Genomic DNA, 24,191 nt, shown 5'->3' on the forward strand with positions numbered 1-24,191 from the left:
ATGCTTGGGAGGGTGGAGGGACAGCGCAGGAGGGGAAGACCCTCTATGAGATGGATTGATTCGGTGACTGGGGTAATCTGGATGGGTGTGTCAGAGGCAGTGCGGTTGGCGCAGGACAGAGCAGGGTTTAGAGCTGTTGTGCATAGGGTCGCTATGAGTCGGAAACGACTCGATGGCACATAACAACAACATATACTAAATATATACTTTGGACGTGTTGTAAGGAGGGATTGGTCCTTGTCCCTCACATCATGCTTGGGAGGGTGGAGGGACAGCGCAGGAGGGGAAGACCCTCTATGAGGTGGATTGATTCAGTGACTGGGGCAATTGGGATGGTTGTGTCGGAGGCAGTGCAGTTGGCACAGGACAGAGCAGGGTTTAGGGCTGCTGTACATAGGGTCCCTATGAGTCGTAAGTAACTTGATGGTACATAACAACAACAACAACAACAATACATACTAAAGGTAATGGTAAATTGGAATTCATAGAACAGCATAAGAATATGTTTTTGTGTGCATGTGAGAATAGAGAACTGATAGAAAAATGAAATGTGATTATTTGTTTAGTTTTACTCATTTAAAGATTAAAATATCAGTAATCACTAATTAATGTTTATTGACTCTTAAATGGATATACCTGTCTATAGTGTTATTATTTTCCTGATACTTAAAATTAATACATTCTTTTGTCCAGTAAATTTATTTTTTTTTGAAAAGTAAATAATGGGCTATAGTTCTAGTTCCTCATTATACATTGTTAGGATTTTGTGTATTTCCTTCTAAATGGCACTGCCCCCTTCCCCCCCCCACGTTATTTTTACTTCATATTGGTATGCACACAAAGTTTGTATTCATTGTGTGTCATTCATATACATTGTGTTTCATACATTCTTGGGTTTTATAAAATTAATCACCAGTGATCTATGCTTACTATTTACCCTATCCTTTCAGGCTCCTCACTGGATTTTTTCCTAATTTCTCCACGTCCAAAACATCCTTCCATTCACTAAACACTGTTCCTCCACTCCCCACCAACTGCCCTCTTCCCTTCCCCTTTTGGACTTTACCCACATCTTACTAGTTAGTCTTTTTTTTTAAACAATAATGGCCTTATGCAGTATTTGTCCTTGTGAGATTGAGGTTATTCAATATTCTCTCTTTATGCTCCCGTGTAATACAGTGTTTCACAAAATTGTTGCTCGTTAATATTCCATTGTGTGACTGTACCATAATTTCTCAATCCATTTGTTCATGGACATATGGGCTAGTTCCATTTTCTTTCTGTTGTGAATAGTGCTACTAATGAACATAGATGTACAAAAATCTCCATTCATGTCTCAGTTCTCTTTTCTTTGGGATATATTCCCAGCAATGCAGTAGCTGATCATAGAGGATTTTATGTTCAGCTTTTTGAGGAATTGACAAATTGTCTTCCACAGTGGTTGTATCATTTTATAATCTCACCAACAGTGTAGGAGCTCCACATCCTCTCCCAACATTTGCTGGGTGCTGTCCTCTTAAACTCTGCCATACTACTGGAGCGAGATGGTATCTTACTGTGGTTTTTATTTGCATCCCTCTTATTGCCAGTGATTTTGACCATTCTTTATGGGTCTTTTGGCCATCCTACCATCTTCCCTTTGTGAAAAGTCTTTCTACATCTTTTACCCATTTTGTAATTGGGTCATCAGTCTTTCTTGTGGAAGAGGCCCTGTTGTATTTTGTAAACTTGTTATGAGACTCTTGTCTAAAATGGTATTGTCAAATATTTTCCCTATTCAGTAGGTTTTCTTTTCACTCTATTGGAAAAGTTTTTGAAGTAAATAGGTACTTAATTAATATTTAGAAGGTCCCATTTGTCGATTTTGTCTTCTGGTTGTACACTGATTGGCATACCATTTCCTTAACTGGAATGAATTGCATGACTGTCAAAAGTTATTTTTTGACAATTCTGAATCAAAATGCTTAGTTGAACTTTTTGAATTAGAATATTTAAAGATAATTGTTTATCAAGTTATTTTAGAGAAATTTTAATTGCTTCCATAATGTTACAGAGAAATTTGTTCAGAGATTCTGCAGAATTAACTTTTGAACATGAATGTGTTCTTAAAACTACCAATTTGTAAATACTTAGTTTTTGAAGGCAGTTTATACCTAGGGAGAATAAAAATAGATTAATTTTTATAGTTATGAATTCTTTATGTTAATTTTTGTAGTACTATGTATTTTTATTAACTTTCAAATTATATTTTAAAGTACAGATTTTTAATGTCAAAAAGTAGACTTCAGAGAAAAGCTATCAGTAAGTTTTAGCAAGACTTATATCTTTTTATAATAGATAAAAATGAAAAAATGCTTATCAGTTATGTGTAGTTTTAAAGATGAAAATTTGCATCTGCTTTATTTGATTCTTACATAGTGAATTGCTCCTTTCATTAGCTGACTCATTGTTAATTGAAGAGTTTACAAAGAATCCCAATATTTTGACCTAAATGATGAAAATTAATGCTGTTTTTTTCTTTTTGACAGGTATTTGTTTGCTTATGGAAGGGTTGTAAAGTGTATAACACTCCATCAACTAGCCAGAGTTGGTTACAGAGGCATATGCTAACACATAGTGGAGACAAACCTTTCAAGGTAAGTAAGTGTATGTGTTTTTTCTTTGTTTCATAATTCCTGAAAGTAATTTTTTTTTAAATGGGCATACTTTTATTCTCTTAAAATTTTGAAAATGATACAGTTGTTTAAAAATTCCTGTCTCTTCTTGCTTTGACAGCACATATACTAAAATTGGAACAATACAGAGAAGATTAGCATGTCCCCTGCATCAGGATAACATGCAAATTCATGAAACATTACTTCCTCCAGCCCCCCAATTCCTGTCTGGAAAGAAAAAAAAATTACTGTTGTCTAGTTGGTTCTGACATTTAGCATCCTTCATCAGGTTTCCAAGACTGCCTGTCTTTTTCAAACTGAATCTTCTGATGAATTTGAACTATTGGAAGTGTAAGACATTAATGATTAGCAGTGCAGCACACTGCAGACAACACCACCAGAATTCCTTTACTATTTCTATAGGTAATTCTATAAATGCATGGAATTTCAAAATTACGATGAGCAAGAGAATGGCTTGGTATCTGCTTCCTTAAAAATTGCAGCCAGTATAACTTTATGGAACAATTCTACTCTCTGTGGTGTGTGTAATGAGATTACCATGCCGGGGAATTCACTGTGGCAGTCAGTAATAGAATTACATCACCAGTTTTGTTTCGTCCCCCCCTCCACCCTCCGAATTGCCAGAGTCAACCTTTTGTTTCTGTCTGAGCAGAGAGCATTTGCAGCACCCAGGTAACAGGTACCTAAAAACTAGGTAGGAGTAACTACAATTTTTAACTCGCGATCCAGTCAATCTGATAAGTGTTGTATATAACAGAAAACACTGTGATGTAAACAGAAATGAAGCAATTTCTCTTTTTAACAAAATTTTCTGGAAATACAGACTAGAAAAAAAAAAATCTTCACTTTTCTTTCCACCTTTTATCGTCTTATGGCAAATACTTGGCTACTCACTAGGGAATTCTGTTAGATAAACAGTTGTGCTGGCATCCCAAACATTGGCTGTTTGAATCTACCTGCTTTTCCTTGGGAGAACAGTCTCCTTCTGTGTGATTTACAGTCTCTGAAAACCTCGTGGAGGGAGGGTCAACTGCGTAGGCTCTGACCTGCTGCAATTGAGAGCTGCTTTCTACCTTTTAACTTATTGTGATGAATATAGGACTACTCAATAAATTTAAACTTTAAAAAACCCAAGAATACCTAATAAAACCCTGTTGCTCTTGTATTGATGCTGACTCATTGCATCCCTACAGGATTGAATAGTATTGCATCTAGTTGTAAATCTTAATGGAAACAGACTATTTCATCTTTATTTCTTGGGGCAGCCATAAGTTTGATCCACAAACTTTTTGATTAACCAAATTTTTCAAATAAAGCTAGATGTATTAAAAAATAAAAAGGAGGTAGAGATGATGAAATCATTTTTGCCTTCATATTAAGAAAAGAAAAAAGGAGGTAGAACTTATTTTATCCTTTTTTACCTTCAATTTGAAGGGGAACACACAATTTTGAGGTGAGAGTCCTGAAGCCTGTTACTTATTTAAATCTTTTTTTATTGTGATAGTTATCAAAACAAGCTAATTCCATTATTTTTCATCTATAATTCAGTGATGCTGATTGCAAGGTGTGCTTCATTCATTAGCATAAGCTCATTACTCCCTACAGTTCCTTTCTAAGTGCTGTCATCAATTTGATATCCTATAGATAATTCTCAAGAGAGTATAATGATCATCCAGACATTGTTTACCAGTTAGAGCAGACTGTTGTTAGGTTTTAAAGGCCATGCCTTTTTATATCAGTAGATGTTAATTATTGTACTCTGTTTTCTCACTGTCTGAGAAATTTGTCTTCTAAAAATCGTGTAATTGCCTTTTATAAGCAAATTACACTGACTGTAATAGTAAATAAAGAGATCATATAGCATAAAGTAATTTGATACTGTTTTAAGGTTCTGTTACAGAGGTTAGTTCTAAGTCACTTTATGAAATATATCGTCTATGAAATCTGCAATAAAGATAGAATTTCTAACATCCCAGTTAAATTTAGTTGAATTTTGGTTTCTAATTAGTTTAGGTGAGCTCTGTTGGCCTTAGTGGCAAGAAGCTGCACTGCAATCTCAGAGGTACACGGTTCGAATCCACCAGATGGCCCTGCTGGAGAAGGAGGAACAATCTCCTCCTGTATCAGTCAGATCTGATTTGACAGTACACACAAAAAAAATGAAATAAAATAATTTTTTTTTAAAAAGAAGTTTAATAACTTATTTGGAAGCCTGGTGACACAGTGGTTAAATGCTTGGCTGCTGACCAAATTGTCAAGGTTCAAACACACAGGTTGCTCCTTAGGAAAAAAACCTTAGTGCTCTTCTACAAGGAATAGAGCCTAGAAAATCCTGTGGTGTAGTTCTGTTCTGTCCTGTAGAATTGCTGTGAGCTGGAACTGACTCTTTGGTAACTGGTCTGATTTGGTCTAATCTTTACAGTAGAAGCAGAGGTGGCTTTGATTACATAACATGTAGCAATTTGTGCCACTAACCTAAGGCTGTACTTCTATGGCATTTTGGGTCTACCAGTGACTGCAAGTAAGAAAGTTGGGTAGATTCTTCCCATTGCATCCTCAACAACATCTGCAGTATAAAACTATTCTTCCCAGGTCACACATGGCCCCTCACTGTGCTGTACCTCCTTCTACTAGTTACTGGTTCCACAATTAGTTGCAAATGACAATGCAGCCTTTACTCATAGTTATGGGGCTTATTAGGGAAACAGGTTGGAGGTGGGGGTGGAGTGGAAGGCAAATGATACCACAAAATGCAAGTCCAGGTTCAGCAAATTACAGCCCCAATCCAAGTTAACAGCAAAACATAATCCTTCAATTAGTACAGACAGCTACTCTGTCAACAGCAAGATGCAGTCCCTAAGTTACTCTAGGCAGCATGTCAGCCAACAGCAAGATACTTCTGGTGCAGAAACCACTGGCCCTAAAGGGTATGTACTATTTTCTCTGCTGTTTTCCCGGTGGTGAGGTTCACCAAAGTCTCATTACAGCTTGGTTGGTGCTTTCTCTTCTGTTGGCTTTGCAGCTGTTAATGATGTTGAAGAACCTGATCAGCTGCGAGTCAGCTGGGGACAAAGTGGGTGGGGCCTCAGAGTAATTTTACTTATGTATTCTTACCTGTCCATATAGTCAGATCTAAGACAATAGCTAGAAAATTCACTTTAAAAAACACTAACATGACAGAGGGTCACTATCAGTCAAGACTGACTTGAGGGCAGTGAGTTTTTACAGGGGCAAATTTTACTCCATTGGGACTCTTCTGGGTTTGAACTGTTGACTTTTCACTTAGCAGATAAACAGTGAACATTTTTTACTGCCAAGACTCCTTGATGCATAAATAATGTGATTCTTGTTAAAATACATTTTTCGATATTTTAACATATTTTTCTTTTACTTTGTTGCATGTGTATTTTAATGTATTTTTCTGTTTTTGTGTATGTATTTTAATATACTTTGCAGTGTGCATATTTTAGTATATTTTTGTTTTGAGGAAAGAAAAATTGGTCATATATTCCAGCAGTATAGCTTTATTAGCAGTGAGACAGTTGTGTGTGCCATCAAGTCAGAAATGACCCATAGTTGGCAGGTTTTCAGAGGCAGTCAGTCATAGGGGAGGATTCAAACCACATGCCTTAGTTTGACAGTAGTTTGACTAAAGTATTGTATATTAGAAATTATACAGGTACACTTAAAAATAAACTTAATAACTTTCTTCTTAACTTGTTTGCCTGCTCCATTATGTCTGTTTACTTTCAGATTAATATTAATACTTAGTTGTCTTGAGGTGATTTTTTAATTGGTTTTCCAGAGTCACTCATACACTTTGTTTTATAACAAGTACAATTGTATAATGAAATTATACAATTAAAATACATTAAAATAACGTTTACTTCAGTAGCTAGTCTCCGAAAGCTGAAGATTAATGACTTTTTTTTTTTGCCAATAAGTGAAATATTTTTGTATTTTACAGAAGATTAATGACTTTAAAAAAATAAAAACAACTATGAGATACCATCTCAACACAGTAACAATAGCAAAGTTGAACAGAGCAGCAAACAGCAAATGCTGGTATGGTTGTAGGGAAATTAAAACCCTTATTTACTGTTGGTGGGAGTGTAAAATGGTGGGAGTGTAAAATGGAAGGCATTGTGATGCTTTTTCAGAAAGTTGGAAATAGAAATACCATTTGACCCTACAGTTCCACAACTGGGAATATAGCCTAAAGAAACTAGAACTGCCACCCGAATATATGCACACCCGTGTTTATTGCTGCATTGTTCATAATAGAAAAGAGGTGGACATAACCCAAGTGCCAATCAATAAATGAATAGAGAAGCTGTGTTATATTCACCCAACAAAATACATGTAGCACTGAAAAACAAGGAACTTAAAAAAAAAATTATACAAAACGAGTGACCCTGAAGGACATTATGCTGAGTGACATATCTCAGTCACCAAAAGGACAAATACTGCATAATGCCACTGTTACAAAATAGGACTGCCATGGAGGTTGGGAGGAAACTTAAAAAGAGGGAATAAATAATGAACACTGCATTGAAACAGATGAGGGAAAGAACTGTTTAGAAGGAATATATGATTAGGCATTATTTGCATGACAACAGCGCAGAATAAAAGGTGCATAGCAAAGTGGATTGGGGTGAGAGGGAGGGAGGAAATCGTGTAACAGTGAATGAATATTTTAAAGAGAAAAGCGAACTGGGAGGAGGGTAGGGAGGAAAATAGAAAAAAATATAGCTATTTCCTGCAGGGGAAAAGTTCATTATTTTTAAGCGGTTTTCTTTTGTTTTTACTATGATTTGACAATTTACTTAACAAACTGATCTCTATTGATTACTATTCCAGTCATTTTTTGGATAATCTTCAGCAGGATCTTGCTTACATGTGATTTTAGTGATATTCTGTAATTTACACATTCTTTCAGATCACCTTTTAATGAGAATATGGATCTCTTTTCAGTCAGTTGGCCAGTTAGTTCTCCAAATTTCTTGGCACAAGGAATTGAGCACATTCAAGGCAGCATCTTTTTGTTTAAATATATCAATTAATTTGGCATCAATTCCTGGGGCTTTGTTTTTTGCCCATTTCTTTAGAATAGCTTGAAATTCCTCCTTCATCACCATTGCCTCTTGATGATACATTATTTCATGAAATTCTTTTGTGTCAGCCAGTACTTTTTGGCACAGTGACTCTGTACTCCTATCTTTTAAAGCTTCCTGGGTTTTTAAATATTCTGCCCTTAACATCCGTAAGTATTGCGGCTCGAGGCTTAAACTTGTTGTTCAGTTCTTTCGGTTTAATTGGAACAGATGAAGGAAAGACTGTTTAAAAGGAATCTGTGATTAGACATTATACATATGACAGCAGTCCAGAATAAGAGTTTATTGCAAAGGGGATTGGGGGTGGGATAATGTAATTGTGCAACAATGAAAGAATATATATATACATATTAAAAAAAGGGAACTGGCGGCGGGGAAGGAGGGAGTGAAGTAAAATGTACAATAATGAATGAATGAAACACTAACTTTTCTGTAAATTTTCATTAAAATTAAAATTAAAGTTTTATTTTAAAAAATATGGTGAATGAGTTTGTCCCTTTTGATTTTCTGATTCTAGTTCTTTGTATGTTTCATTCTAATACTTTGCTTAGTTTTCCGGAGGTGCCCTTTGAAATCTTTGTATGGCTCCCTAATTCCTTCATTTCTTCGCTTTGCTTTGGTGTCTCAGTGCTGTAGAGCAATATTCAGAGTCTCTTCTGACATTGATTGTGGTCTTTTCTTCCTCTTTGTAATGACTTTTTGCTTTCTTCATGGATGATATTCTTGATACCCTCCTACAGCTTATCTCTTTGCTTAATAGTGTTCAAGACTTCAAACCTATTTCTGAGGTGGCCTTTTAAATTCTAGTGGGGTAAACTCTAGGTCAGACTTTTGTTCTTGTGAATTTGATTTGATTTTCTTGAGCTTCAGTTTGAACTTGAATATGAGTTGTTGATGTTCTGTTCCATAGTCAGTCCCTGGCCTTGTTTTCACAGCTGCTATCGAGCTTCTTCCTCAGTTATTTTTCTGCAGGTATAGTCAGTCTGATTCTTACGTATATCATCAAAGTTAGCTGCCTCTGGTCTCTAGCTACCTTAACTGCAGACACATGGTCTTGGAAATTAGCATCAGCTGTGGGACTTGTATAAGCAAACGAGTGCTTGTTACACTGGGCATCAGGACTTGAGGCTAGAGGGCTTGTGGTGGCAAGACCCTGGTGGTGGAGAGATTGTGGCCCTGCTGTGGAGAAATTTTTACCTGAAGCTTCTTGCATTTTTGCTAGCCACAGTTTAAAGTTTGGCTTTTTCACAATTGCTCTGGGAAAACCTTGCTGGGTAATTTGAATTTGACACTGAACTAAAACCAGAGCCTGAACTTACTGAGGAATTGTGGCATGGGACTGTTGGGCTAAAGCCTGAACTTTTATTGTGAGATTTTCTTTGACCCCCACCCCCTTTACTTCCCTTATAAACCTCATTCTTAGTACTAAAACTGTGAGTCTCTAAGTCAGCAACGAATAAATTAACCTCTTGCTGTTGGTGTGGCTCTACCATGAGGCTGGGTTACTAATCTTTATCTGCTTTTTATTCTGGGGCAGTGAGGTGCTTTGCCATTCTTACTCTGCCCCTTTCAGAGAGACACTCCTGGCCCCTGTGCCCCTGGTGCCCGTTTTCTATTTAGACAGAACTTTGGTTTCTCAATCTCAGAAGTGTAGGGTACTAAGGAGCCAATATTTACTGGAATTTATAAAGTGCTTCATAGGAAGGAGTACAGGAGCTGTTAATAGAACTAATATTCATATGTACTCCATCAAAGTAAATGTTTAAGAATTTGAAGATTTATACCAACTTTTGCAGTCGTAAATTTTTAAGAATAAATTTGATACACTGAACACTCATGATTCAAGATCAGTCAGCCTATGTCATGCCATGACATAAAGGATGTAACTAGTTCTGAAATGACAAATTATTTAATTTGTTCTCATCCCTTACATTTTTGCTTCATTGCTGATACCGTAAGGTAAAGATATGGAAAGCATCTTAACAGTCTAGGATATTATCCTACATTAGGGTTTCTCAACTTCTCAACCTTGGCACCATCTGTAGTTTTTATATAATTTTATATGTAATCTGTGTACTTCTTTACAATTTCTGATTGTAGGGGGGAAGTGGGTTTTTCCATTAGAATGCATCGTAGGATGTTGGTCCTTGACTTACTCTCCTCCATGGAAGAAAGATGGACAGTCTCCTCCTGTGCTGTTTACTGCCTCTGATAATCTGCTGGAGGGTCAGCTATGGGTTGATTCTGACTCACTGGTACAACAACAGCTTCCAACTCAAGTACAGCTACCAAACATTGCATTGCCGATTATCTTTTGGGAGGCAGAGTTGAGCTAGTGGAAAATGACAGTAATAGGTCAGATTTATCTCTCATTTTAGATACAAGTTTAAGATGTACCTTTTTTCCATTCGCTTTAGGTTCCTTTGGATCCAAAATTAGTTTTATTGCATCATTAGTTTACTTCTGAAAATATTTAATGTGTTATTCTACTCTTCCCACACTTTATCCCTAACAGCATTTTTTCCTTTTATTTTCATTTAGTGTGTTGTTGGTGGCTGCAATGCCAGCTTTGCTTCTCAGGGAGGACTAGCTCGCCATGTTCCTACACACTTTAGTCAGCAGAACTCTTCAAAAGTTTCTAGCCAGCCAAAGGCCAAAGAAGAATCTCCTTCTAAAGCTGGAATGAACAAAAGGAGGAAATTAAAGAATAAAAGAAGACGTTCATTACGTAAGTATTGCATTTAAGATGGTCTTTATTAGATGGCTTGCATGCAAATGCAGTTTTATCATTTTCTAAATTCTCCTTTACTGTTTCTTTTAGTGGTTATAAATGAGTAGAGTCCATATATGTCAATGTGTGAATATAGAGACATAAATCTTATCTGTAGCGGATAAGAAGAGTATAATTAAATATGGTCTTAGAATACAGATTTAATATAGGTAAAATTTAAAATATGCTATTCAGTTCTCAGAAAAGTTTTAGAAAATCTGAACTAGTAATTTCACATGAAGTATTCAAAACAGTGTTGTGTGAAGTAGCATAACTATAGCTTCTATCATTTATCTATTCCGACGTATGAGAGAGAGAGAAAGAGTGTGTGTGTGTGTCTGTGTGTATGAGAAAGCACATAACCATATCTATATTTGCATTTAGAGCTTCCTAAAGTCAAGACAGGCAACAGTGTGAGAAACCAGTAGCTGCAAGAGGAGCAAGGCATCACAAAAGTAATTTGAGGCTTGAGCCATCATATCAGAGATTAGCTGGGAGGAGGGTGGTGGTGCATGGAGCAGGGAAAGGTATAGGATAAGATAAACATGCCAGCAGAGGGAGCGACAGTGAATCCATTGACTATTTCTGTAAGGGGAAAATTTTTTATCTACTCCTTTCAGTAAAATGGTTGTCTGTCATACACTGTTCTAAAGCTGAACATCTAAATTAAGACAGACTAGGAAGAAGGATTGGCCATCCACTTCTGAAATAATAGCCTTTGAAAACCCTATGTACAATAGAGCACACTTAGAGCAGATTAGCAGATAATGGCATGTTAGGCTGAGCCGTTGAATTTGGAAACACAAAGGAAGAGGAACAGTTTTAAGCAGACACTAATTATTGGAATGTGGAATGTGAGAAGCATGAATGTAGGAAAACTGGGCATCGTTAAATGGAATGCATAAATATTGACAATATGTCAAGGTGTTGGTGAAATGAGATGGATTGACATGAGACATTTTAAATCAGATGATCATATGATTTATTATGCTGGAGATGAAAAGGTGAGAAAATACTGGGTCACTTTCATAGGTAAAAAGACCATTTCTAGAGCTATCTTGAAATACAATATTGTGACAGGATAATACCCATATACCTACAGGAAGTTAAGGAGTTGAACAGGGATTTCAAAGGGCAGCTCAGAAAGACAGAGCTATAAGGAAATTTACAAAGAGCTGGAATATCAGAAAATTAAAGGGCCAGACTTGCTCAGAGTTTCTACAGATTGAAGCCTTGAGTTTCAATACTTAAAGATGTCATGGGCAGACTCTGGTGGCCTAGCTGAAGAAGCTATGCTGCAATCACAAAAGCATGCAATTCATGGCCACCAGCTGCTCTGTGGGAGAAGAATGGGCACTCCGCTCCTGTGTGAGTAACTGCCTCTGACAGTGTGCCGGATGATCAGCTGTGGGTTGGTTTTGACTCTATGGTAAACAATAACCACAGGCAGAATATTGAATTGAATGATCTAAGAGGCATTAAAAGAAGATGGAAGAAAATATAGAGTCACTGTAACAAAAATAGTTGTCTGACACGGAAGATTTTCATGAAACTGCCTACCGAGAGGCAGTGGTCATTAAGGAGGAAGTTCAGACTGCTCTGAAGGAATAGGCAAAACACAAGGCCCCAGGAATTGATGGTATTCCAGTTGACATATTTTAACAAACAGATCCTACCCTGGACATCCAGGTTGTATCAAGAAATCTGGAGGACAGTTACCTGGCCAACTGAATGGCAGAGATCAATGTTTATTCCCATTCCAAAAATGTAACCTGACAGAATGTGAAAATTACCGAACAGTGTCAGTGTTATCACACAAGTGAGATCCTGCTGAACATCATCCAAAAGTGACTGGAACAATGCATTGACAGAGATCTACCAGTCATTTTGTAAGTTAGTACCTAACTTGGGAGGGACTGGAGAGCATTATGTTGAGTCTTACAAAGACAAATATTGTATAAAACCATTATTGTAGGATGAGTGGGTGTGGGAGTAGGGTATTAATCATAGGGTTACATAATTCGGTGGGTGGGTGGGGTGAATGAAATGAGAAGGATCTTTTGTGAAAAACAATGTATTCAAACGTTGTAGAGGAATCAGAATAAAATAGAGAAAAATCTAAAATAAAAAAGACAAAAGATGCTCACAGGCCAGTTGGAGGCATCATGATAGAAAAGAGATTGAGGATGTTAATAATTTCCGCTTTTTTTGCTCTACAATCAGCACTCTTGCACCAACAGTCAGGAAATCAAAAGACCAATTGCACTGGGAAAATCTGCTGTCAGGGACCTCTCCAGAGTACTGAGGAACAGCGATGTCGGTCTAGAAACTGAGGTGAACTTGATCAGGTCGTGGTCTTTGCAGTTATTTCCTATGCATCAGAGAGCTGGACAGTGATTAAGGATGAAAGAGTAATCATCGATGCCTTTGAGTTGTGTTGGAGAAGAGTCTTGAACCTACTATCATGGACTGCCAAGAGGAAAACAATTCTGACTTGGAGAGGTTGAAACCAAGCTTCTTCTTAGAGGCAAGGAGTTTGTAGCTGCTTCTAACATACTTTAGCCACGTAGCCAGGAGGGACTAAGTTCTTGGAAAAGAATATCATACTTGAAAAGGTGGAGGAGCAGCGCAGGAGAGGAAGACCCAGATGACATGATAGACATAGTGGCTGAGGTACTGGGGTAGGTCCTTGGGAGTCACAGGCTTAGGACAGAGCAGGCTTCAGAATTGTAGTAGTAGGGTCTTTATGAGTTGCAGATGTCTCAGTGACATTTAACAGTGTTAAATGTGTTTTAAGTATCAAATTGAGATAAAATGATATTGATAAAATAAGACTTGTATATATGTTGAGGACAGGAATTGATTTTGAAACTTAGTGTTGCTTAGTCAGCTGACTAAATACATTTTGGGTGAATAAGTAAGACTTAAAAGACTCAATGAATTAATGAAGTCTTTGGCAGAATATCTATTTGCAAGGATAAGCTAAAGAAAAATCAATTGCCTTTTATACTTTCTCTTGGTGTTTGAGGAGATTGTAGAAGAAACAACATATATTAATCAAGTTAATAATTCAGAGGCTAGTAAAGCAACATTGACATTTAAAATGTTGACTTGCTTTTACTACAGAATTGTATTGGATAAATGAAATGAACATAAGTGGAAATTTCATTTTTAAAAAGTTGTAAATATGTCTTAGATTTTGTGTTGTCCTCAGAATTGACTATTAAGTAAAAACTAGGTTATATGGATTCTCTTTTCTTATTAACATGTACTTACAAACAGAAGCCCTTGACATTTTATTGTTAATTTGCAGTTGCATTTTAAAAATTACTAAATACTTATTATGTACTGAAACATGAATAACTTTCCCACCTGTTTCACCTTAACCTCATTATTTTAGTCACGATTTGGAAACAGTAATTATTTAAATTTACTGATTATCATATTACTCAGTTGGAAATACTTAGACAAATGTTAATGTTTACTGGTAAAAAGAAGCTGAGTTAGTTAAATATGTAATCTTTATCTGGAAAATGGAGCAGTATTGCTGACCTTATTGTAGGTTGTTTTGTTGTTGTTGTTGTTGTTGTTGTTATTATGTGCCATCGAGTTTCTTGCGACTCATAGCGACCCTATGTACAACAGACCTAAACTCTGCTCTGTCTTGTGCCAGTCGCACTGTCTCTGACACACCCATCCTGATTACCCCAGTCACTGAATCAGTCCACCTCATAGAGGGCCTTCCCGTTCTGTGCTGTCCCTCTACCCTACCAAGCTTGATGTCCCTCTCCAAGGACCAGTCCCTCCTTACAAAATGTCCAAAGTATGTTAGACGGAGCTTCAGAATCCTTGCCTCCAAGGAGCCGCCTGGTTTAACCCTTTCCAGGATGAATCTGTTTTCCTAGCAGTCCATGGTACCCTCAGTACTCTTCTACAGCACCACAGCTCAAAGGCATCAATTCTCCTTCTATCCTCCTTAGTCACTGTCCAACTCTCTGATACATAACAAGTCATCGCAGAGACCATGGCCTATATCAGATTCACCTTAGTCTCCAGAGAGACACCATTGCTCTTCAGTACTTTGGAAAGGTCCCTAACAGCAGACTTTCCCATGGCAATATGTCTTTTATTTCCTGGCTACTGGTGCCGAGAATGTTGACTGTGGAGCCAAGCAAACTAAAGCTGTGAACAATCCCAATCTGTTCACCATTCATCCTGATCAGGCTGCTTTACACAAATGATTTTCATCCCAAATATTAGCTAGAAAAACAAGCTATATGATTAACTTAAAGTTGTAAGTAGAATATATTATTTCTACTAATACTAATATTACTATGCTCCAGTATTAATTTTTTAATCAGCTTTTAAAATTTATTATACAGTGAAAACACACATAAACCATACAAATGTAATTTATAATCCCTTTGATAATTTACTACAGCCTTCTTAAGTATGCATCGCCTCAAAATAAGGATATTGTACATTGCTTTTGATACCTGAAAGCAAGGGAAATCATATATGATATGTAAACCACAGGAGAACAGTGTATCTATTTTTGTGGCACACATTCCTATGGTGGTGGGTTTTTTTGTTTGTTTTTTTTTTTAATTGATATTTTACTGTAATTTTATAAAGAACTTGGATTTCCATTCATTCACTGTTGCATATTTTCCTTCCTATCTCCCCTTCCCCCTAGTTCCTTTTTCTCTTTGGAAAAAAGTTCTTTCATTGTTATACAGTCTCCCTATCCCCCCAGACCACTTTCTTATGCAGCTCTTATTCTGGACACGTGTCATACCAGTAATATCTACTAATATATTCCTTTTATACAGTTCTCTCCCCTGTCTGTTTCAGTGTTGTGTACATTATTTATCCCCTCTTTCTTAGTTTCCCCCAACCCTAATGTCAGTCCTATTTTATAACAGTGGCATTATGCAGTATTTATCTTTGTGACAGAGATATTTCACACAGCATAATGGCCTCCATGGTCATCCATTTTGTGTAATATTTCGTGAGTTCTTTGTTTTTCAGTTCTGCATAATATTCCTTTGTGTTACTATACCCCAGCTTCTCTATCCATTTGTTGATGGTTACTTGGATTGTTTCCAGCAACAAAGCAGCAATAAACATGGGTGTGCATATATCTGCTTAGGGTATATTCTCAGTAATGGAATTGCTAGATCAAATGGTATTTCAATTTGCAACTTTTTTGAGACAGCACCATACTGTCTTCTATAGTGGTTGCACCATTTTACGCTCCTACCAACAGTGAATAAGCGTTCCAGTTTCTCTGCACTAGAAGGACTAATCCACAACATGAATAGTTTTCCAAGTATCCTGAAAAACCTATAACCAGGAGAGGATAAAATAGATGAATGGGACTTTCTAAAAGTTAAATTCCTATGCACATTAAAAAACTTCTCCAACAGGGCAAAAAGGGAAGTCACATAGATTGGGAAAAAATATTTGGTAATGGCATGTCTGATAAGGAACTTATTTCTAGAATTTATAGACTGCTCAAGCACCATAAAGGTAAACAACCCAGTTTGCAAAATTGGCACAGGATCTGAGCAGATACTTAACCAAAGAAGACATTCAGATGACAAACACATAAAGAAATGTTCAAAATGCTTAGTTCTAAGAGAGATGTAACTCAAAACAACTAAGAGCTGTCATCTCATTCTAGTAAAACTAGCAAAATTGAACAGAGCAGCAAACAACACATTCCCGTTGTATATAGTTAAATATTTTAAAAAGGTAAGTATGGTATAAAAGAATTGCCAAGAAGGAATATTGAATACGAATGAGATGGAAATACTAATGCAAATGGCATTATTTTCTTACTTTACTGTAATGACTCGGTGACATATGCCCACTTTGGAAATGACTGGTTTTGTTTGGGCTATTTGAGACTATAACAGGTCAGAATTTATGGACTTTGAAATTGCAGCATCCTGTTCATTATTGTGATTTTACATTAAATAAAGATTTCTGCACATGAATCTTGAATGTGTGTTAGTCAGTTGGATGATTCAGAGGGGTGTATTTGTTGGTGCATATCCATCTTGAGGAAAGTATGCGTTTATATGGCTTTGAGAAAGTACATTTTTAATCCCTCGTAGCCATAGATGTAGTAGAAAGGGAATTTGTCATCGTAAAGTAAAATCATCACTTCTCCCACAAAAGTGTTCAGTATTTCTTTATTTTCAGTGTTCATGTGTTTGTAGTCTTTTGGACTCTAATAACTTGTTACTAGATGATGTTTTGCTTGCTTCCTTTTGGAAAGAATCCGGTGAGAAACAAAATGTCTTTAGATGTATTCTGTTGAAGGTGATAACAGCTCTCCACAAAAGTTCTGTGGATTTGTGCAGATCATCTGAGAACCCAGAAATAGTGTAGCAAATTAGGTTACATCTCATTAACAATATATTTATGCCAGATATGAAGCTATTTATTTTATTAATAGTATTTTCTTTTTAATGCGCCCGTACTTCTGAGATGGGTTGACACAGTAACTAGGGTAATGAGGGTACATGTGTCAGAGGCAGTAAGATTGGCTCAGGATAGAGCAAAGTTCAGAGTTAACGTGCACAGGTTCACTATGAGTCAGGGTCGACTGGGTGACACATAACAATAATAATGTTTTCATTTACAGACAATCAGCAGAAATTGCTCCATTGTTTAGAAGTAATTTTTTAAAAACAAATTTCTTATTAAGAATAACCACAGCACAATGTAGTCTCATATAATTTTTGAACTATAGTATACAGTTTTAGTATTTTACATTAAAAATATTATTTATCATATTGATATTGTGTGCTGTTGAGTTTGAGCTAACCCATATTTGACTTTCCAGCAGGTTTTCAGAGGCAGTAAATCAATCGCACAATTAGAAATTGCCCATTCTTCTCCTACAGAGCAGCAGATGGATTCAAACTGCATGCTTCTTAATAGTAGGTCATTAGAGTGACCTATTTATGATATAGTAGAATGAAATAGGCAAATTATATTTACCAAAAAAAACTTTGGTATATAACTTTGTTTGATTCTGATCAAAATGCCTGCTCTAGTTTTGAAACAAATTATCTTTAAAGCTGCTTACTCTCATTACTAAAAACTACTGTATGACTTTTAAGGCATTTTTAAAATGAATTTTAAAAAAATATAATCAGCACAATCTATAATTGTTATAATCAAATCTATAAATAAAGGTAAGGGCTAAATAGGCTAAACCAGTAATTTACCCCAAACCGTCTAGGTGGTAACTGGTAGAATTGAGAAGTAAGAATAATTTTGATGAGTTCACTGGTGTTCAGAAAAGTATTCATAATTTACTTATTGTTAGAAGAGGTTTTGATAAAATAATTTATTGAATAACTAAAATAGTATTACTTTGTACAACTTATAAAAATGTTATTACCCATTAATATAGAATTCTCATGCAGGATCACGCTGACTTTGTTCCCAGTATGGTATGTAGAACAAGACGTTCATATTGTTGAAAATGGTGGACTGGTACCTAGGAGAGATGCTGAAACAAAAGATATAATTGTATAAAAATATAGCTGAATGTGGAATCATGAGGTCTTAGGTAACAACCTCATAGTTCAGTGGGCCAAATTAACCGACATTGATTTATTAGTTGCAGTTCTGCTTTTGTATATTTTTCTTTTTTAATTTAGACTTAGTTTTTAAAAGTGAAGCGTATCTTAAATTTAAACACTAGGTGGATATTTAGTAGCTGATTATTTCATTCTTATTTAATAAGTTACTTATTTTTGTGGAAACCTATTTAGCTATTTGGAAGATTGTTCCATTTTTCTAAATATTTTCTACCTCTTTTGTGTTGACTTTTAGCACGACCACATGATTTCTTCGATGCACAAACACTGGATGCGATAAGACATCGAGCCATATGCTTTAACCTCTCAGCTCATATAGAAAGTTTAGGGAAGGGACACAGTGTTGTTTTTCATAGTACTGTAAGTATTTTTCTGTTTCGTGTTTAAAAATTGTATCAAATGAAAACTCATTTATACGTGTCAAATTAACACTTATTGTGCTTGGAGTCAGAACTGACTCTTCAGCTGATCCACTGTTGGGTTTCAAGGGTCATACTTTCTCAAGGGGAGATGGCCTGTCTTCTGTAATGGAAGTGTGACCTCTGTGTTAATGCAACTCCTACAGACTATGCTCCAAATTACATGTTTGGAAACAAATTAGTATGTTTTACCTTGCACAGTCCTATTTCTGAGTTGCACACCTTAAGGAAATGCATTTTAATAAAAATAAAGTAAAACATTTTACTTTATCAAAACTTAAAGATATCACTTGTATTACTTAAAAAACAATTCTTTCCCACAATTATACACAGTCATGATTAATTTGAATGTATTGCCATTTACTTTGAATGTTTTAGGTGTTTGAGCAGAGTATTATATAGTGGAATTTGTATGGGCCACTGGACCTTTGAAGATGAGGCTCTGACCTTAAATAATCTAGATGTCTTTTCTGACCTCTGATTATCTAATTTATAAGATTAGAACATTCGATTCCTTTTAGTGCTAAAAAGTTTTCATTTAACACCATTGTGTGCATATTGTACATTTGTATTCTCCACTTTGCAGCATACATGTGCAAATTTTGTGTTGCAGTCAGAAAGATAAGTTGCCTGTCACATTTGGACTCTTTGAACAGGGATTTTTAGCTGCTCTGTGATCACGTTTGTAGTCTTAACTAAATACAGTCTACTGGATGACAGTACTGTTAAGTATAAAAGAAGAAAAACACTGAATTTGAAAGAACAATATATGATTTTTTGTATTGATTAACTTGGAATTGTTAACTAAGGGAATTGTTTCTTGTCTTTGTCATTAATTTATCTAGTAAGTTTTCAGTTAATGTAATTTGGCATAAATAAGTTAAAGATAAAATGTGTATCAGACTTGCTTATTCGGGTTTCTGGAAAGAGTTATTTAATTTTGAGTATTAGGATATAAAACACATTAAATTTGGATTAAGTTTATTTTTTTATTTCGTTCGAAATGTATTAGAATTTAAACAGAAAAATCAATACTGATGTCAGTATAATTTTTGGTTTGACATTCTAATTTTCCCTGCCCATCACCTATAAGAAATAGAGGTTTATCACTCTTCTTTGTATATTTCTCTCCCATTTGTTTAGCTTTCCTGGATGTTCTCCCTGTTGCTATTTATTACTTACCTGTCAGTATGTTAAAAATGACTACCCACCTGTTGTGATGATAATCTGATGTGGGTAGGGTTTCATTTTCAAGATAAAACTTTTTTTGTGTGTTTATGTGGTTTTTAAAAAATAACCGTTATAGAATGTGAATAGAAAATATCATACTCCAAAACTCAAACTCCCTGCCTCTAAGTTGATTCTAAGTCATAGTGACCCTTTATCAGGTTTCCAAGGCTCTAAATTTTACTAGGATCGATTGCCCATCTTTTTCCAACAGAACTGCTGGGGGATTTGAACTGCTAGAAATTTGGCTCTTTGGTTATAACACAACTTTGTAAAGACAGTGCCACCAGAACTCCTTGGTGTGAGTCATGACTGTAGTTCCTGGATATTACAACTCTCTGGTACAGACTCATCCAAAATTGTTTGCACTAATTAAATACTGCTTTCTGCATTGAGCATCACTTTAGAAAATAGCATTTATAAGACCCCTTGAATGAGCTAAGAAAAGAATCATTGTTCAATTTTCCTTATAGAATATATGTAAGTGGAGTTAGTCTTGACAGTAATGTTAGTCATTAAATACATCATAAAATTGAATTAGGTGATTAAAAAAAAATTACATTTTAGTCATCACACAGCCATCACTGTATGCATTGAATTTTTGTCACATGAGCAAATGTGAGTCTTGGAGCAAAAATGGAGTCTTTTTCTAGTTTAACTTAATAGACTAGTAGTAATCAGATAATTTTCTCAACTTTATGATCACTAGCCTCAGCCTGTTTATGAATTTCAGGTTAGCACGTTGCTGCAAATGACGGCAAATGTGTTTCTAAGCCTGGTCATCAGTTTTAAAAGTGTGCAGCAACATGTTAAGAACTCTTTTCAGTATCTGATCTGAAAGTATGATAGTAAAAAGAAGTTAGTAGAACAATAGTTAAGTTTCAGTAAAGTCCAGGTTGGTGTCTTTTATCTTTTTTATATATAAGTTAAAATTAAACCAGGCTACTCTTTGGAGGCAAAGATTCTGGGGCTTCGTCTGACATACTTTGGACATGTTGCAAGGAGAGACAGGTCCTTGGAGAAGGGACAGCCCAGGAGGGGAAGACCCTCTATGAGGTGGATTGATTCGGTGACTGGGGTAATCAGGATGGGTGTGTCAAGAGGCAATGAGATTGGCACAGGATAGAGCGGGGTTTAGCCCTGTTGTACATAGGGTTGCTATGAGTCACAAGTGACTCGACGACACATAACAACAACAACAAAAACAACAACAACAACAAAAACAACAACAACAGAGCAGATAAGAGTATGAGGAGAATACGAAGAATGTGAGATGTGTATCATACAAATAGAAGATGGAGCAAAGGTAACTTCTCTCAGGTTAAAGACTTTAAGAGTGATTTTTGGTTCTAGGAAAGATAAGTGCATCTAAAAGAACATAGGAAATGTTATCTAAGGATGAGTAAATTAATAAAGAATTAGAAAAGGATTTAAAAACAAAGAAAGGGTTAAGATGTCTTTAAAAAATTTAATAGGTTTAGGCAATGTTGAATCTGGCTCAGCAATGATGGTAGAAGCTCTGCTTTGAAGTTGTATAAATGTTATAATGTGACAGGTTTGCCTTTTTTTTCTTTTAAATTAAGGTCAGTAGGGTGTGATCACAAGATCCAGAGTATGACAGTAACAATTTATTCATCTGTTTAAATGTTGAGCACCTTTATAACAAATGCTAATAATGCAGCTGTGAGCAAAATAGTTGTTTGAAGTATTTTAAACAAAACAATTTAAAATAAAAGATCATTCCTATAGTTTACTTAGGGTGCTTTTGTGACCTAGTATGTAAGAAATGACTGTGTTGCTAACCCTTAGCAAGGCAATTCAAATCAGCAACCTTGGGGCGTAAAGATGGGCAGTCTCGTCCTGTGTGATTTACAGCTTCTGAAAACCCAGTGGAGAGTCAGCCATGAGTTGGTTCCAGCTCAGCAACACATAACAGTAACAGCAATGTACTTCAATTGAAGAAGCATAACAAATAAGATAAATTAAGATGTGCCATTCATTTCTTAAGGGAATGAGCATCTTAGGCAAAGAAAAGATTAGCTGTTATGTTCTGAGGCAGGAGTAGACATGATGTATTTTTGAAATATGGGAAACAGAATGAATTTTTTTAGGAAATAAGTTATTGGATGAAAACTTTGGTAGATTAACATTTAGTTTTTATTTGGTATGATTGGAAGTCATTTGAAGATCTTTGAGTAGGAATGATCTGATTTAGGTGTTTTTTAAAAGCAATTTTATTGAGATAAATAATTTATAGCTATATATACACACACAATAAATTTTACCCGTTTAAAGTGCGTGGTTTTGAGTTTGCATAGTTCATACTCCTCTTTGAAGTCACTACCACACAGAGAAAACTCAATAATTTGAATTTGGATTCATGAAACCAGAGGCCTGTGGTCTTGAGACGTGTTGAGTTGACCATGACTTATAGTGACTAGGAACAGCATATCTGAACCTTGCACTTTCCTGCATAATCCTCATGATCCCAGAGTTATAGTTACTATGTTGTATGTTAGTCCATCACGTTGAGGGTTTTACTTTCTGTGACCTTCCACTTTTTCTAGCATGTTGTCTTTTTTCAAGTACTGATCCCTTCTGACAATCCTGTCCAGAGTAAGTGAGACAAAGTTTCACTGCCCTTGCTTCTAAGTAGCACAGTGATTGTATTTCCTCCAAGATAGCCTTGTTCATTCTTTTGACAGTTATGGGATATTCAGTACTCTTCACTACAACTGTAGTTCAAATGCATCAATTCTTCTGTCATCTTTTTTCATTGATTTGAATCAAGCACACCTTTGTTGACATTCTTGATTTTTAGCACTTTGGAGAGGTCCACAACAACAGATTTTTCCCAGTGCTATGCGTTTTTCTTGATTTCTTGAGTACTGTTACTATGGATGTTGACTAGATCAAAGAAAATGAGATATAGTTGAACTTTAGTCTTTTTCCCCCATCTCTCATGATGTTTGTCTTTTGGTGGACTTTTGCTTTATTGATGTTGAGATCTAGTCTGTATTGAATATTGTAGTCTCTGATCTAATGCTACAGGTAGTTTAAGTCCTCTTCACTTTCAGCAGGTAAAATTGTGTCACCTGCTTCGTGCAGGTTCTGGATAAGTCTTCAGTGCTCATGCTACATTCTTCTTAATATAGACGTTTCTCCAATGATTTGCTGAACATATGGATAGAATAAGTATAGATTTTAAACCATACCTTGTTCCCTTGTTCTGTTCGGGGAATGACTGCTTCTTGTTGGGTTGGTCGTTGTTATGCACTACCAAATCAGAACCAACTCATGACTGATCCTCAGGGAGGCTTCTTCAGAGGCAATACATTACACAGGAGGAGATTGCTCATCTATCCATCTTGTGGAGCAGCTGGTAGATTCAAACCACCTTTGGGTTGACTTCACAGCTCCCCACCATGTGGCAATTAGAGCTCCAGTCATGCAGGTGTAAGAATTTGGAATTCAAAGAAGAGGTAGGGGGTTTTGAGCATATGGAGAGTATTAAAAGTGTAGGAGTTTTTATCATACTGACAGTATTTTAAAGTGTTAGAGATTATTTTGGAACTGAGAATAGGAAGGAGAAAAGAATTAAAAAATATTGTTTAGGGTCACCAGTAAAATAATTTCAAGAAAAATAGATGTGATCTGAAATAGGGCCCAGTAATGGGCGAGTATCTGCTTATAATAAACAGTCATGATGATAAAATTTCAGTTAAGGCAATAAAACACCAACTTTCATATGCTTTTGAGGAATGAAATGAAAGTAAATGAGCACAAACTATAGAGAAGAAAAAGAATCTATGAAAATAAGTTTTCTAGCTTTACAAAAACATTTGAGAGCTCATAACGTTAAGTGTTGTGTTACTAATTGAAAAGTTTTAAGTTTGAATCTGATAGTTCCTCTGAGGAGAAAGATGGACAGACTCCTGTGAAAATTTATATTTGGAAACTCAGTAGAGCATCTCTAGGAGTCTGAAGTAAATCCATTGGCAGTGAATTTAAGAGCATGATATATATTACATTTGTATAGTTACATATGGCATGAATTCAAAAGGTAAATAATAATAATGGATCTTGGCAGAAAGCAGAAAATACCAGAAGAATGTCTATCTGTGCTTCATTGACTATGCAAAGGCTTTTGACTGTGGATCACAGTAAGCTATGGCTGACTCTGAGAAAAATGGGAATCCCAGAACATTTGATTGTGCTAATGCGAAACCTATACTTGGACCAAGAGGCAGTCGTCAGAACAGAGCAGGGAAACACTGGATGGTTCAAAATCAAGAAAGGGGTCTGCCAGGCATGTATTTTGTCTTCATACCTTTTCACTTTGTATGCAGAAGAGATCATCCAAG

General features: G+C 35.9%; 1 protein-coding gene across 3 annotated transcripts in view; it reads left to right on the forward strand.

The window, feature by feature from the left end:
- Positions 1-24,191, forward strand: part of AEBP2 (AE binding protein 2) — a 106,380-nt gene that overhangs the window by 49,890 nt on the left and 32,299 nt on the right. For all 3 annotated transcript variants that reach the window (XM_006888446.1, XM_006888447.1, XM_006888448.1), the window contains exons 3-5: positions 2,529-2,636; positions 10,331-10,517; positions 18,417-18,541. In XM_006888446.1, the coding sequence (XP_006888508.1) occupies positions 2,529-2,636; positions 10,331-10,517; positions 18,417-18,541 (420 nt within the window). The remainder of the gene's footprint in view (positions 1-2,528; positions 2,637-10,330; positions 10,518-18,416; positions 18,542-24,191) is intronic.

Source organism: Elephantulus edwardii, unplaced genomic scaffold (genome assembly GCF_000299155.1).
Source record: "Elephantulus edwardii isolate Elephantulus edwardi_28Jun2011 unplaced genomic scaffold, EleEdw1.0 scaffold00067, whole genome shotgun sequence".
NCBI lineage: Eukaryota > Metazoa > Chordata > Mammalia > Macroscelidea > Macroscelididae > Elephantulus > Elephantulus edwardii.